This window comes from Grampus griseus, assembly GCF_964374135.1.
Source record: "Grampus griseus genome assembly, chromosome: 3".
Classification (NCBI taxonomy): Eukaryota; Metazoa; Chordata; class Mammalia; order Artiodactyla; family Delphinidae; genus Grampus; species Grampus griseus.
In genome coordinates, this window is record NC_139019.1 from 12,996,571 (window position 1) to 13,011,107 (window position 14,537).

At 43.8% G+C, this 14,537-nt stretch overlaps 1 protein-coding gene across 1 annotated transcript in view; it reads left to right on the forward strand.

Annotated features, from left to right (window-relative positions):
- The first annotated feature begins 563 nt into the window (after nucleotides 1-563).
- FBXL7 (F-box and leucine rich repeat protein 7) overlaps nucleotides 564-14,537 on the forward strand; it is a 419,772-nt gene continuing 405,798 nt past the window's right edge. Inside the window, exon 1 of the mRNA XM_082651918.1 lies at nucleotides 564-746. Within this exon, the coding sequence (XP_082508044.1) occupies nucleotides 710-746 (37 nt within the window). The 5' untranslated portion in view covers nucleotides 564-709. The remainder of the gene's footprint in view (nucleotides 747-14,537) is intronic.

Below are 14,537 nucleotides of genomic sequence, written 5' to 3' on the forward strand. Positions count from 1 at the left end.
GTTCCTTCGCCCGAAGCGATTCGCTGGTGGCGCGCAGGGCCTGCGCGGAGCCTGAGGCTGGAAGCCGGAGCCCCGAAAAGGCGCGCTGCCCCTTTAAAAGGCCGCGCATCTCCGGGCCGGCCTTCCTCCCCGGGGCTCCAGCTGTGATTGACGCTGGGCGGCGAGAGGAGGCGCCTGGCGCTAACAAAAGTCCGGCCCTTGGGCGAGCGGCGCCGGGTCGCGAGTCTCTGCTCGCTCCGGGCACCCGCAACAAGTGGCCGCCGCGCCCTCCCTGGGGAAGCCGCGGGTGCGCAGGGGCGCCCGGAGGAAGCGGCGGAGCCCGGGAGCCCCGGCAGCCCGCGCGGCTCAGCGTCCACCGCAGGGGGATCGGGGCGGGCGGATGGGGACCCGGCGGCGGCGGCGCGGCGAGCCTCTGGGCGGCCCCGGGGCGCGGGCTCTCCGCGGCGCTGCGCCCGCCGGCCCCGAACGCGGATTTTAAGGGCGGCGGCCGCCCCCCGGCCCCACCCGGCGCAGTCGGGGGTGCCAGGAGGGGACGGAGCGCCTCCTCCCACCGGAGTGCGGGGGCCGCCCCCGTCCGGAGATCGGCCCCGGAGCGTGGGGTATGCGCAGCTAAAGGTCCCGTCGGGCGGGCTTTCCTCTGGCGGAGCGCGCAGGCGGTGCGCCCCACCTATGGAGTGTCCAGGGAGACGGCGGGCATGACGGCGGCAGGATGGGCGCGAACAATGGCAAACAGTACGGCAGTGAGGGTGAGTGGGCCGCCAGTCCTCACAACTCCCCAGTCGCGCCCCCCTCCCTTCCCCTCGCCCTCCCGTCTGGGAAGGAAGATTCTCGCACGCTGCCGGGGCGCATCCCCATTTGGCACCCTGTCTGGGCCGTCACCTTCCCTTTTGGCTCTGAGTACTTCGGCGCCCCGAGGATGCTTTCCCACCGCGGGGGTCTCTCTAAGCAACTTCCCAGGTTGCCTTTGGGACGGCTCGAGTTGCATTTCTGTCTGTTTCTGAAACCATGTGCCTCAGTTTCCCTTCCCTGGGCATCTGGGGTTTCGGATGATGGTTTGGCAGAGGGCGGAAGACGTTTTTGAAAAACAACGCAGTGAAAATTTTCCCAGGCCTTTGTGCACCATTCCCCGGGACTCTCCTGTAGCAGGAAAAACTTCTGGAAGAAGTTAAGTTTCCATTCTCTGCTCACTGCCCCCGAGCTGACAGCTTCGTAAAACTGACCACCTAGGAGCCGTGTGAGGCGAGGAGTGGCGGGGGGCTTTGTCTGGGCTCTCTCGGGGCTCGAGACGGGCAGAGGACCATCTGTTACGTGGGGCTGGAAATTGCACAGAAATATTGCCTGTCAAGTGGGAACTTGGAAGTTGGGGAAACTTTAAACTCCACCTACTCCTAAAAGGATGATGGATATGTGGGTTGGCTTCTCCCTCGCCCCTCCCCGCCCTTTGCATAGAACCGTAGTGTTGTAACCCGGTTGATTAACTGCATGCCCCTCATATGCATACGGCAAAGGCATTTCCCGCAGTTCAGTAGTTAGGAAGGTTTGTCTTTTCGTGAACTTGGCTGGAGGGGAGTGGAAGAGACAGGGTCGGTTTTACAGCCCGCCCCCAGAGGACCGGCGGTTAGAAACGGGGTCCAGCGCCTGAAGACTGGTAGGAATGCAGAATGGCTCTTCAGCCTGTGGTGTTAGGGAAACTCCTATCATCCTCTTCAAAACTTTGAGCTGTGGCCACAGAATGTGGATGCCTCTCCCCGTGTTTGCGTCTGTGTTCCTTCTCAGCAGCTTTGTGGAATTACAGCAGAAACCGACCCTAAAAAACCGTATCCACAAGAACCTTTTGTTTAAATCATTCTTTTCCAGAGCATCATGTTTTGAATTCCACGTATATATATGAAATATATATATTTCCTTATTCTGGGCAGTTATGTGAAAGAGATTTTTTTTCCTGACAGTTTCTTTTTTAAAAAGTTAAAAGGTGATCTTTTTAGAGAGCAACCGTGAAATTATGCCAAAAAAGATTAATGGAGAATCTTGGCCACCCCCCAAAACTTCTTGAAGTTAATGTTTTAAAAAATTTCGGAAAAATGAAAGATTAAGCCTCCTTACTCTGAGTTATTAAAGAAGCTTTCGGGGAGTGAAGTGTGTGCCTGTCAGTTCTGGGTGTGCATACGTTATGCGATTTGAACACTGGTGGGGGGAATGGACACCCCAAGAGGAACACAGGGTCACTGCTCTGTGTTCTTCAACAAAACCCCTCACACTCTTCCTATTCCTATGCAACTTGTTCTTAGATCCCAGCGTTCTTGCATTGTACAGTGTGTGGTGTATGACTACTTCCTGTCTGAACAGTGGAGTTTTCAACCCTTGGGAGAGAAAAGGAGAGACAGAGAACTAATGTTCTCCAGCTGTTATCCGTAAATGCTACCTCTGCGTTTTCACTTCAGCTGAAGTGAAATTTTACTGGGATCTGATTTAGATACACTGTGGACTTTTTATAGGAAAAATCTCTTGGGCTCAGCTGATTTAAGGGGACCAAAAGGAAGCTTTGGGAGGTAACTGAGTTTTGGCTGGAGGGACACGTTGTGTTCAGCGTTCATCAGCTCTCTTCAAGTGCATCGCCATTCCTCTGTGATAGGTGTGGGGGAACATAGAGAAATCGAATAACAAGAGCTTTTCAAAAATCTTTTCTCCCCCCAGTTACACCGGGCCTCTCCTAATATATGTCATTATAATATATGTAATGTATTATATGGTTATAATATATGTGGTTGGGTATGGTCAGCCTTATTACATGGTGCTATTGGATGGTAAAATCTATGCAGATAAGCCTTTTGGAATTTGGTGTGTTAGTGCCACACCAAATCCTTATCTAAATCTTTCTTATCTAAAATGTCAACTTTCAAAGAAAGTGAAAGCAACCCCTAGACATCGTATTTCTATTATCAAAGCAGACTGAGAATTAAGAGAGTTTCATAGATTTAGAGCAATTTAGGTGTGGTGTATTTCAAATTATCAACAAATGCATATCCACAGAATGGCTCAGTGAGAGATCCCCCAACTATAAAACATCGGTGTTTGTGTATACTTAAAAAAACTGTAACTTCAGTATATTTTACTTACTAGTGGAGCTGACACCATGTAAATGGCCCTGAAAGTTTACAGATATTGTTGTGAATTATTAGAACTTTCAAAACTTCAGTATTTCATCTGTAATCTCACTTTCTCCTGCTCCTGGAAAATATCTTTTTTATTAAAAAAAAAAAAATTCCCAAGACTTACCTTGGCAGGTGCAATGGGACAGAGGCTTCCTACTTCTGCATCATTCCAGGCCCCGCAGCAGCAGTATCACCTGGGAGCTTGTCAGAAACTGAATCTGAACTACTTATCACATGCGTGTTAAAAGCTCCAGGCAGTTCTGATATAGGATGCAAAGCACTGATTTGAGAGTCTAGAAATTTGATTCCAGCTTCAACTTAGCTACTGTGACCTTGCTCAGTTGTCCCCAAATCTTAAGGTCTTTCTTCTATAGAGTGAGGAGAGAATTTTTTTTTTTTATTGGCTTTATTTGTCATGCTCATCCTTGTGCATGCAGTCCTTCATTTTAGTTTGCTCTTATAATGCCTGAATGGACCACTTAACAGAGATTCGCCTTGGGAAGACATGTTATAATAAATAGGGAAGTTAAGGCTATTACTGCCCTGAAATCAGTAGATGCCCCAATCCCTTTGTTATCCCCTTTACCCTCATCTCTATCTTCCTTACTTATTCCCACTTCCTCTCTTAACTCAATCAGTCTCTGCTTTTTTCTGCTGAGATTAAAGTTATGTGTTTATCAATATTGGGTGTTTCCAGTGTTTTGTTTTCCTAAATACTTAGTGAATGTTCAGGTTAATGATTTAGTTCTCAGCCTTTAGGCAGACTTGGATTTCGCTCCAGGAAAAAGTTGCCACACCACTGCCGATGTTCAGCTTTCTAGAAATATAAGCGCATGTCTGTATGATTAGTATGTTCCGGTAAACTCTCATTATGGAGGGCTGATTTTTTCTCTTTGTCTTCTTTCATAAAATTTAAGTTACAACCCATGTGTAGAAATCTGGAGAATAAGCTGAGGTGATTCAAAGCCATTAGAACCATTAGCTTTGACTCCAGTTAAACTAAATAAACAAATCTCTCTGTTCAAGTAGTGAGAGAGGAGCTGCTTTTCCTGCCTTTTAAGGTTTCCAGCCTCACCCTCACTTACTCAGTGGTTTCGTTGTTATGTTTATTCTACTCCAGCAGGGCTGAGTCTGTCGTCCTTGCACTGTTAACAGCTCCTTTGTAAAATCCTGCCTGTCTTGAATTGGAGCTGCTGAGGCCTTGTGATGGGGCTTGACCTTGGTAGCTCTGCTGCTCTATCAACGCCCCGAGTCCCTTTTCACCATCTCAGATCTGTGCTTCTCAGATATGTTGCCTGGGAGCATAAATCATCACCAATCCATCACCACTTTGGGAAGCGTATCTTGAAAGAATAATAACGATGGCAAGTAACATTTATTGAATGCTTACTTTGTCCAAGCCTGATCCTGAGCCCTTCGTGGACGCTGACTCTTGTTGTTACCGAGTCCAAGCTCACTCTGCTCGCTGCACGACAGGCCGATAAATCGGGAGACGAGTTATTGAGGCAAGGAATGGCAACTTTATTCGGAAAGCCGGGCGTCCAAGAAGATGGCAGACTAGGGTCCCAGAGTACCATCTTATGGGGTCTGTGTGCTAGTTTCTTTTATAGAACAGAGAAGGGGAGGAGGTGAGGAAGTAAAATAAAAAGGCGGTAAGTCTTGCAAAACACCTCCTGGTTTGGCCAGCCTCAGGGAGGGGATGTGTTACTTTCTTCTTTCTTGCAGCAATCCACAGGTGGGCAGAATGTTTCCCTGTGAACTGAACAAAGGCACTTTAGTTTAACATTTAGGCAGAGGGGCAGGCTTCCCTGAGGGAGGCCATTAGGTATGCCAATAGCTATAGACAACATCTTTTTAGTGATTATAGTAACAAAAAGCAACTGGAGAGCAAAGGTTAAAGTAAAAGAAACAGATCCAACATGGTGTCAGATTTTGTTCTTCCCTGTTACAATGTAATTCTCATGACAATCCTGATCCTATGGGGCAGGTGTTCCTATGTCTCCATTTTACTGATGAGGAAACAGAGGTGCAGAGAGGATGATCATTTTCCCAAGATCCTACAGGTAGCGTAGGTGGAATTGGGACTCAGGGCCAAGTCTGTCTAAGCCCAGAGTTACTTATTCATTCTTTCATTCAACCAATATATGTTGACTTCTTATTTCCTACCATGTACCAGGAACTCCTCTAGATTCTTGGAATACAACAGTAAACAGATAAAGATCCTGTCCTGGTCAATCTTACCTTCATCTGTGTGCATGTGTCCATGTGTGTTGGGAGGGAGGTGAAATGGAACAGTTAACACGTGTGCACACAGGCACAGTCATTTAGTAAACCACATGGTAAGTTCTAAGGGGCCAAGGCTCTGCATAAAGAAAATTGTCAAATTAAGACTGATGGGGGGACTTCCCTGGTGGTCCAGTGGTTAAGACTTTGCCTTCCAACGCAGGGGGTGCCGGTTTCATCCCTGGTTGGGGAGCTAAGATCCCATATGCCTCCTGGCCCAAAAAACTAAAACATAAAAAACAGAAGCAATATTGTAACAAGTTCAATAAAGACTTTAAAAAAATGCTCCACATCTAAAAAATCTTAAAAAAAAGGACTGATGGGAGTTGAGAAGAGAAGGGTGTGGCAATTTTAATTAGAGTAGTCACTGTGGGCCTTATGGAAAAACTGGCATTTAGACTGAAACTTAAAAGAAGTGAGGGACTAAGCCCTGAGGATCCATGTAGCATGTTGACTGTTCCTTTCAACCACTGTGTTCTACCAAAGTGAATACTCTTTATGCTGGAGGGCTTGCATCATCATTTTATGCAAGTGTAAAAGTGTAACATCATCAGTCTTCTGTAAGTAGTCAGCTAGAGTGGAACAGAGTCAGTCTGGCTACTGGGCATATTTTTTGCCTAGAGTCTTTACAAATATGTTTTATCCAATGGTATTTTAGCAGATGGTTTGTGACTGCTTTTGCAGGGAGGGGAGGGGGAGCCTAGGAAATGCCCTTCATTCTGCAACCAGTAGATGTTGCCTGACTTACTGGATGTGTGACTGCTCACCCGAAGATCTCTCCAAAGGTCTCTGTAATTCTTAGATGGATGTAGCTCTTTATCTTTTGCCTCCAGTAAATAAATTCATTCTGATGAAAATCAAGATATATGATAGTGATTCCACTGTTTGGCACAAATCAAAGCATTAGTGAAGCTATCAGTACCATTTTTGGTCTGACAGTGTTTTCAGAGATTTGAGGAGTCTTTTTGCATATTTAAAACAGAGAAAGAGAAGAGAGGTAACTTTTCGTTCTCCTTAAGAATCAACTCACCTCAACTTTGTGTCAGCTCTCTCTGCCCTTTGAAACAGAATGAATTCTGGGTAGATTGAGTAATTGCTAATCACTTTTACCCTTAGCCCTTATTGAGTGGTGTGTCTGGAAGTTGATTAGACTACTTGGCTTAGCTCTTTGATTGAGGGAAACTCCTAGATATCACGTACCATGGCATTTGGAATGTAGTAAAGCACGTGACAGTATCTTGAGTAAAATCTAGAGTGAATTAATTCTCTGAATAATGAAGAAGGGGATAAATGACCTTTAGAAACTTAATACCTTAAAACATAATATTTGAAGAGCTGTCATGATGAAGGTTAAATTTCAGAGTGCTGAGCAAAGACCAAGATATGTAAGTTACTAGCACGTAGGTAGATTTGACGCAGTCTGAGGAAGAGCTAATGATGAGAGCTGCCCGCATCTGAGACTGGCTGCCTAATGAGGAAGTGAGTCCTCGCACATGGGAAGGGGGACCACAGGAAAGATTGTTTTGCTTGAGATTTCTGCATCAGCTAAGGGGTCTACCGTAGGACCCTACAGCAAGATCCCTAGCGAACAATTTGCCATGTGCAGTTATTTATTTATTTTTTAAATTGAAGTATGATTGATTTACAATGTTGTGTTAGTTTCAGGTGTACAGAAAAGTGATTCAATTATACATATATACATATCTATTTTTGTCAGATTCTTTTCCATCATAGGTTATTACAGAATAGTTCCCTGTGCTCTACAAAACAGTTCCCTGTGCTCTGCGGTAGGTCCTTGTTGGTTATCTATTTTATATATAGTAGTGTGTATACGTTAATCCCCAATTCCTAATTTGTCCCTCCCCCCTTTCCCATTTGGTGACCATACATTTGTTTTCTGTGTCTGTGGGTTGCAGTTATGTTTGATGAAGTGTTATTGTTTGATTTGAACTCATATTGCTACTTCCCCCCCTTAATACGTTTCTATCCTTGTAGTTGTTGAAAAGTACTATCCCCACTTCCTCTAGGTTCATTTTCTCTCTCTGTTACATGTATGTGTTTATGTCTTTTTAGATATATTTAGATATTAATTGGAAAATCAACTGATTTAATTTGTTTCCCTGCCTTCGGTGGTACGTAATCTCCTGAACCAAAAATGGGGTTTGATAAATGACATGTCCTATTTTCAGTGCAGTAATGGATACGGACTCTACCTACTGTGCCTTTTATTATGACCCTAAAACATGTAGATCTCCTGAAGTTGAAGCAAGACCCTGAATTGTGCTTGTGTTGACTATCTTGAATTAATGTTTTAACTTTGTTGATAAGACTTAATTGGCATCATTGGTTAGTGACATCTGATCAGAAGCTACAAATTGACTAGAACCTCACAAAGACAGCATCCTTCTCAAGGAGCCCTGACTCCTTTTTGTTCAGCGCCATGTCTTCTGTGCATGAGCTAGACAGGCAGTTCTGCCACGGGGTGATAAAGTCCATATCTACTGAACTTTCCCAGAATGTAGCTTTTTTTGGGTTTTGGTTACAGAAATTTAGACCTCTTCTTCCATCTACTCACTGCGTTAAATCTCTAGATAGAATAAGACTTTTGCTTTAAGGAAGTTCAGTATCTAACTGAAAAGCTAGGCAGGGAGGCCAGTGATTTCAGAACAAGATGATAAATGCTGATTCACAGAGGGACCCTACTTTTCCGACGTGCTAAGTGTGAATGTAAGTGATAAGTGGGAAGTGGGCATAAGACTAGAGCAGCTCTAAATAATGACAGCACTGGACCATATCTGCAACTCCCCAAACATCTAAAGGATGCACATATTTTCTAAAACAACGACAACAATAACAACATATACACACCACTATATATAAAATAGATAACCAACAAGGACCTACTATATATAGCACAGGGAACTATACTCAATATTTTGTAATAACCTATAAGGGAAGAGAATCTGAAGAAGAATATATATATATATATATACACACACATTATATAATTATATGCATATAAATTTTATATATATATATATATAACTGAATCACAGTGCTGTATGCCTGAAACTAACACGATATTATACATCAGCTATACTTCAATTAAAAAAAGAAAACAGGTACATTGGAGGGGGAGTCGCTTACACTCTTGGGAGAAACTAAATCTTTTGTTAGGAGTCTTTCCCTAATTGTTCCCGAAAATCTTCATGTTCCATTTCGGATATCGTTTATTCCAGTGGGAAGTGGTTCTTGTGGGACCTGTAAGCGAGGACCTTGGAAGGCTTCAATGGAGGGGCAGGACCTGACCAGCCTAGGTCCTCACCACACCTGTACCCTGCAACCAAGGGGAATGGGAGCCTGCAGGCAGATGCTTCTTAAGTGTGCTAGTTCATACCCCAGAGACGTACAACTTTCAGACTTCTGACATGACTGATTATGAACCATCTCTGAATTTTCCTGAGTAATGAAATCTAAACACGGGGTCACCATTCTCCCCCTTCCCTGGGTGAAGGAGTGTCAACTTTGTCTGGAGTCGTAAATCTTTATTCGGTTGTGCATTAGATATGCTCACTCTATCAATCCCTATTTAACTTCTAAACCAGTAACAAAATGAAAAACAGTTGTTAACACCGCACAAACTCATAATTGTAACTTTAGAAGCCTTGAGCAACGTGTAGAAATGTTATTAAAACATTTTTTTTGTTTGCTACCCTTTCTGTGGTAAATTCCTGTGCTGCATTTTCCAAGCAGATGTAGCAGTGGAAAGAGAATCAGAATTTCTAGAGAAAAATTTCAGGAATTTTTCTTCTGCTCACAGATTGACCTTCTGGCTGCGAGTCACCCACTTTTTGGCAAGGCGGAGAAGTCAGGAAAAGGCTCCTTGTATGTGCAGTTGAACCTTTGACCCGATGGAGTACTCGAATTGAATCTCAGGAGCCTCTGGGTTAGGTCCACGTCTAAGGCCAGGTCTTCCACGGTGCAGCTGTCGGAGGTGGCTCAGACCCCAGGGAGAGGAAGAACACGTATGAGACTGAGGGTGGAGCGGAAGAAACATAAATAAGAGGAGAGGGAAGAAGAGGAGAAATTCAGAGAGAACTTGTGTTAGGGCACTGATTGCCCTCTACCGTAAAGAATGGAATCACTGTTCTACTCAGTGCTCTTTTCTTACAAATATCTTAGCTCGGGCTTCCCTGGTGACGCAGTGGTTGAGAGTCCGCCTGCCGATGCGGGGAACACGGGTTCGTGCCCCGGTCCGGGAAGATACCACATGCCACGGAGCGGCTGCGCCCGTGAGCCATGGCCTATGAGCCTGCGCGTCCGGAGCCTGTGCTCCGCAACGGGAGAGGCCACAACAGTGAGAGACCCGCGTACCGCAAAAAAAACAAAAACAAAAACAAAAATCTTAGCTCAAGGAACAAAAACAATTACTAATAGTTACTCGGTAGGCTTGGATGTTGCCAAGTTTACTGTATTTTCGGTCATTTCAGTAATAGTAACAATTACTGAGCACTTAGTAGATGCTACTTCCCTCCCCGAGCATGTTACACACACTCATTCCTGTAGTTCAAGACAGCCAGGGATGCGGGCACAGATCATCCCATTTTGCAGTTGCCAACACAGGAGCTTCGAGGCAAGGCGGACTGACTGCCCAGGGCACAGAGCTGGTGAGTGGTCCAGTCTGGTCTGAAATCCCTGTGGCTGTGCTAGCTTTTGTGCCCCTCTCCGCTGTGCCCCTGACCCCCTCCTGCCTGGGCATGTCAGTGGCAGCCAGCATCTTTCCTGATCTTTGTTTTGTTTGTGTGTTTCAAAGGATTTCAGTGACTGAGAAGTAGCCCCTTAAAAATGAAAGTGACAGTTTTATGTGGATGAGGTGAGCAAAAATGAAAGACATCTTTGGAAGGAGACTTTCAACTCACTTTACCTGGCTCTCCCAAGGGCCAATTAACTGCTCATTAGGCACCAATCTGCTGACAAATTGGCAGGCTGACTAGTGTCTCTGAGAATGGCAGCCTGTAAAATAATTAGCATATTCTAGAGTCTTCAGAGCGCCTAGTAGAGCTGGGAGGCTGTCCCACTTCGCCCCAGAGTGTTAGCAAATTATCTTGGTGCCGGGATAGCTTTTGACCTGGGATGGCCACCTGCTCACAAACAAAAGCTAACGGAGGACTGAAAGAGGTGTTCACATTTTCCTTCCTAAGTAGTTTATAAGTTATATCTTGTATTTTCCTCTGGTTTCAAAAGTATGGATTTGAAACAGCTATTAATGTGGGGAATTATTCCAATATGTATTTGTACTTGCCTTTATCTTTGCTAGCCCCTGGGAGACTTCTCCATGCGTATGTCTAGGAAATTGCTTTGGAAACTATAAAGCGTTTCAGAAATTAATCTCATTTATCATCACAGGGACTGTGGGAGGGGTGTCTGCCATGATCCCCAGTTTGTAGATGAGGAAACTGAGGCCTTGGCAGGTTAAATGATTTGCCTTGATTTTACAGTTGAGAATAGATGGGGTCATTCCGATTCTAAATTTAGTACACTTTCTATCATAATATGGCTTCCCTTAAAATGCTACAAGATAAAATAATATAATCATGCTAGGGTATTATCACCAGGCATCTGTGACAGTATTTTAAATTGCTTGCACCCAAGGATGAAAGTGGGGGTCTGCAAGCATCCATCCTGTCCTTTAATTGCTTTTGGAGCTCTAGTATTGATAGAAGCAGAGAAGCCTGCTCCCCCTTGGTTGTCTCAGGCCACAGAGCTGTGCCACTGCTCAGGGGAGCAGCCTTGCAGTGGTAAGATTATGATAATGAGAATGCAGAGTGAATTGTTAGATAAATATTCAGGACAAGATGGCCTTGTTTGTTAGGGTGTCACTTGCTAGCTGATAAAACTCAGCTGGGGCTGTGAGGGGTGTTTCCTTCTGAAAGCTTCTGCTCTAGATGCGTAGAGAAAGTTGCTTTACTTTTGGGAGCATCAGAGAATCAACTCTAAAACTGGGGCCAATCAGCATCACTGGAGTCATTGTTTTCAGTCTTCTGGTTTCCTTTGCTGTTGAAGAACCGCATTGTTCAGAGGTCTTTGGAAGTGTTTTGGTCCTGGACAAGCCCTTTAGGATGAGTTGCTATCAGAGGTCACTGAGGTTCTGATGTTGTTGTGATGGAAATCCACACTGTCATTTAGCCTTTAACTGCTTTACTTTCCATTCATTGTCCTCTGGTTTACTGTCTGCTTTTTTGTTTTTTTCTGTTTCTTTTTCCTTTGTATTTATTTATTGCTCATCCGACCACATGCTTACGCGACATGACTCTAACCTTGTTCACGTGTTAGGTCCTTAATATATTTTTGTTAAACAAATACATGAGGATGAATCTGTAGCCATGATCTTTATTGGATCTAAAAAAGTCTATGAAAACCCTATCATATTTTCAGTGAACTTTTCTTAGACTTGAACATTTTACTCTTAAAAGAAAGTTTTTCTGGGCATGTTTTCTTCTGAGGATATTCTAACTTGGACTTTTATTTTGAACAGTGTGGATCTATCTTATGGATGAAAATAGCTTGTGTACTTAAGGAAAAATGAAATATGTAGTTTTTAGCGTTGCTGAAAACAATTGCAGAAGACGTTTCAACTTCACTGATTTACAGTATTGTGGACTTAATTCTTTTCAATGAGGAAAATGAAATATGTATTTTTCAGCATTGCTGAAAACAATTGCAGAAGACGTTTCAACTTCACTGATTTACAGTATTGTGGACTTAACTGTTTCCAATGGGTATTGAGTAGAATGCTGCTGTCTAGTTTTCATTGCAGATTGTATTGTTTGGTAATATTTGTTTCAGCTGCTTTGGAAATTGAGCTTACGTGACAATTTAAGTAAATCAATCTAGAAAGCATTTAAAAATTGATCTCTAATAAATTACGCCTTTGGCTCTGTTCTCTTCTCTGGTTAAAGGGTTGTAGCATTATGCATCCTTGTACATTTATACATTCACCTACTGCATGCTGGGGGCTCTGCATCTTTATTTTTCTCCTTTTTATTATGCAAACTATAAAAGTTATTAGATGTGTCTGGTATGATTGGAATGGTTTCTAGTAGGTCTTCTGTTCCTGGCTTCCCTCCTTACTAAAATCAGAAGTGGAATAATCAATTTCGGAAAAAAAGAAAAACATTATTGAGCTGTAGTGTGTGTATATGTGTATACATACACGAGATTATTTAAATAACCCTTTTCTATAAATTCAGCAAAATCCATTATTCCTCACATCTGTTTTTTTTCTGTAAATGAAGAGAAATATGTAACCTATAAGGAATTAAAAAATACAATTAAAATTAAAGTGCCTTTTTTTTTTTTTTTTTTATGGTACGCGGGCCTCTCACCGCTGTGGCCTCTCCCGTTGCGGAGCACAGGCTCCGGACGCGCAGGCCCAGCGGCCATGGCTCACGGGCCCAGCTGCTCTGCGGCATGTGGGATCTTCCCGGACCGGGGCACGAACCTGCGTCCCCTGCATCGGCAGGCGGACTCCCAACCACTGCGCCACCAGGGAAGCCCCGTTTTTTTTTTAATAGTATGTTTTCTGTTAGAGGAACAGCTTTAGACAAAGGGTCACCGTAAGAATCAAACTACAGAAGAATCAAATAGTCCAACACACTAGCTTTCTGAGATGGAACTTGGGATAGAGGTGTCTGTAGTTTATGAACAGACTTGAAATGGTTCTGTGACATGATACCCCCTTGGAACTGTATGTTGTAGTTTGTTGGTTTCCCTGACTATGTGTTCAGCTCAGAGGAGTGGCTATAATCTCTGTTGGTGAGAACTGTACTCTGCACGGCACTGAGCCTGGTTGACGTTTGTTCTGAAGTACCAGAGCGTAAATTCAGATTCACAGGCAGCATTCATACCCTCATTTTTGTCTTTTTGGGGTTTTTTTTGTCTTTTGGTTTTTGATTTTAAACATCAACAGTTGCTCCGTTGGTTGGAAAGATTTATGTAGCCCCATTTGGACAGTGTATATTGCGGAGACTACTATGAAAATAAATTTCAAGTCATGACATTTCTGTCCTGAACAGCTTACTTTTCACATCTCATCTTGCATCCACTTTGCCTACTTAATTATATTTTAATAATTTTCTCTATTTTCCATCTCTCCCAAAGACCTCTCTTGTTGATCACCCTGTGAGCTTGTTTTGAGAGACAGTATTTCCTTGGGGAGTCTTTTTCCATTCCTGAAGCCACAACATGAACTGAGCAATAAAAAGCCAATTCCCTCCCCTTGGTTGTGCTTCAAATAGTCTTTTCTTTGATACAGGCTAATAAAAACAGGAAAAGGATCATTTTTAAATGCTTTGGTTGGGGTTGCTTTACTTCCCATAAGGAAAATTGCCTCACAAGGGGGAGCATGGGTAATAAAGTTACAACTAACTGAGTAATGTATTCAGTCTAACATCAAAATCTCCAAGCTGCTGCCTGCAAATCTAATTTAATCGTGGGTTAGCTGTGTGTCCACCGTGGTGTGTAGATTTGAATTTGCTGCTGTTGGTCGACTCTTCACAGTTAATGGAGTTGAATCTCAAAATGCTTCTGGAGAGGTTGGATATGTGTGGGGGTTTTACCTTCACAATCTTTGTAAGCCTTGAGGTAGGTGATAAAAGGGCTTTGAGGGTAGACCAAGAATGAAACATGTAATAGAATCTTGGATGTGTTCATGGTGAAATTGACCACAGATCAGCTGACAGTGAAAGAGACTGAGGCACAAAGAAATCAGAGAGTTTGGTTAAGGTCATACAGAGTCCAGGTGTTTCTTTTAAATCCATTTCTTTCTTACTCACCATGCTTCATGCCCTTTTTTCTTACTTTCAGAAGATTTGAGGTGAATGTAGTGGCTGTTTTCCTTCTCTGTGCAGTTAGCCCCTCCGGGACTGACTGTGTCATACCCCCAGCATGGCTCAGGGCTTCTCGGAAATTACTGTCACTCAGGGCAAGGGAGCAGCCCCCATCGAATGACTTTTTGAGGCGGGGGTACAGTTTGGGACCACTCTGAAGAGCCATCTTTGGTCTGGAACTCCAGTTGGCTGAGTCCTATATTGCATCTGCATC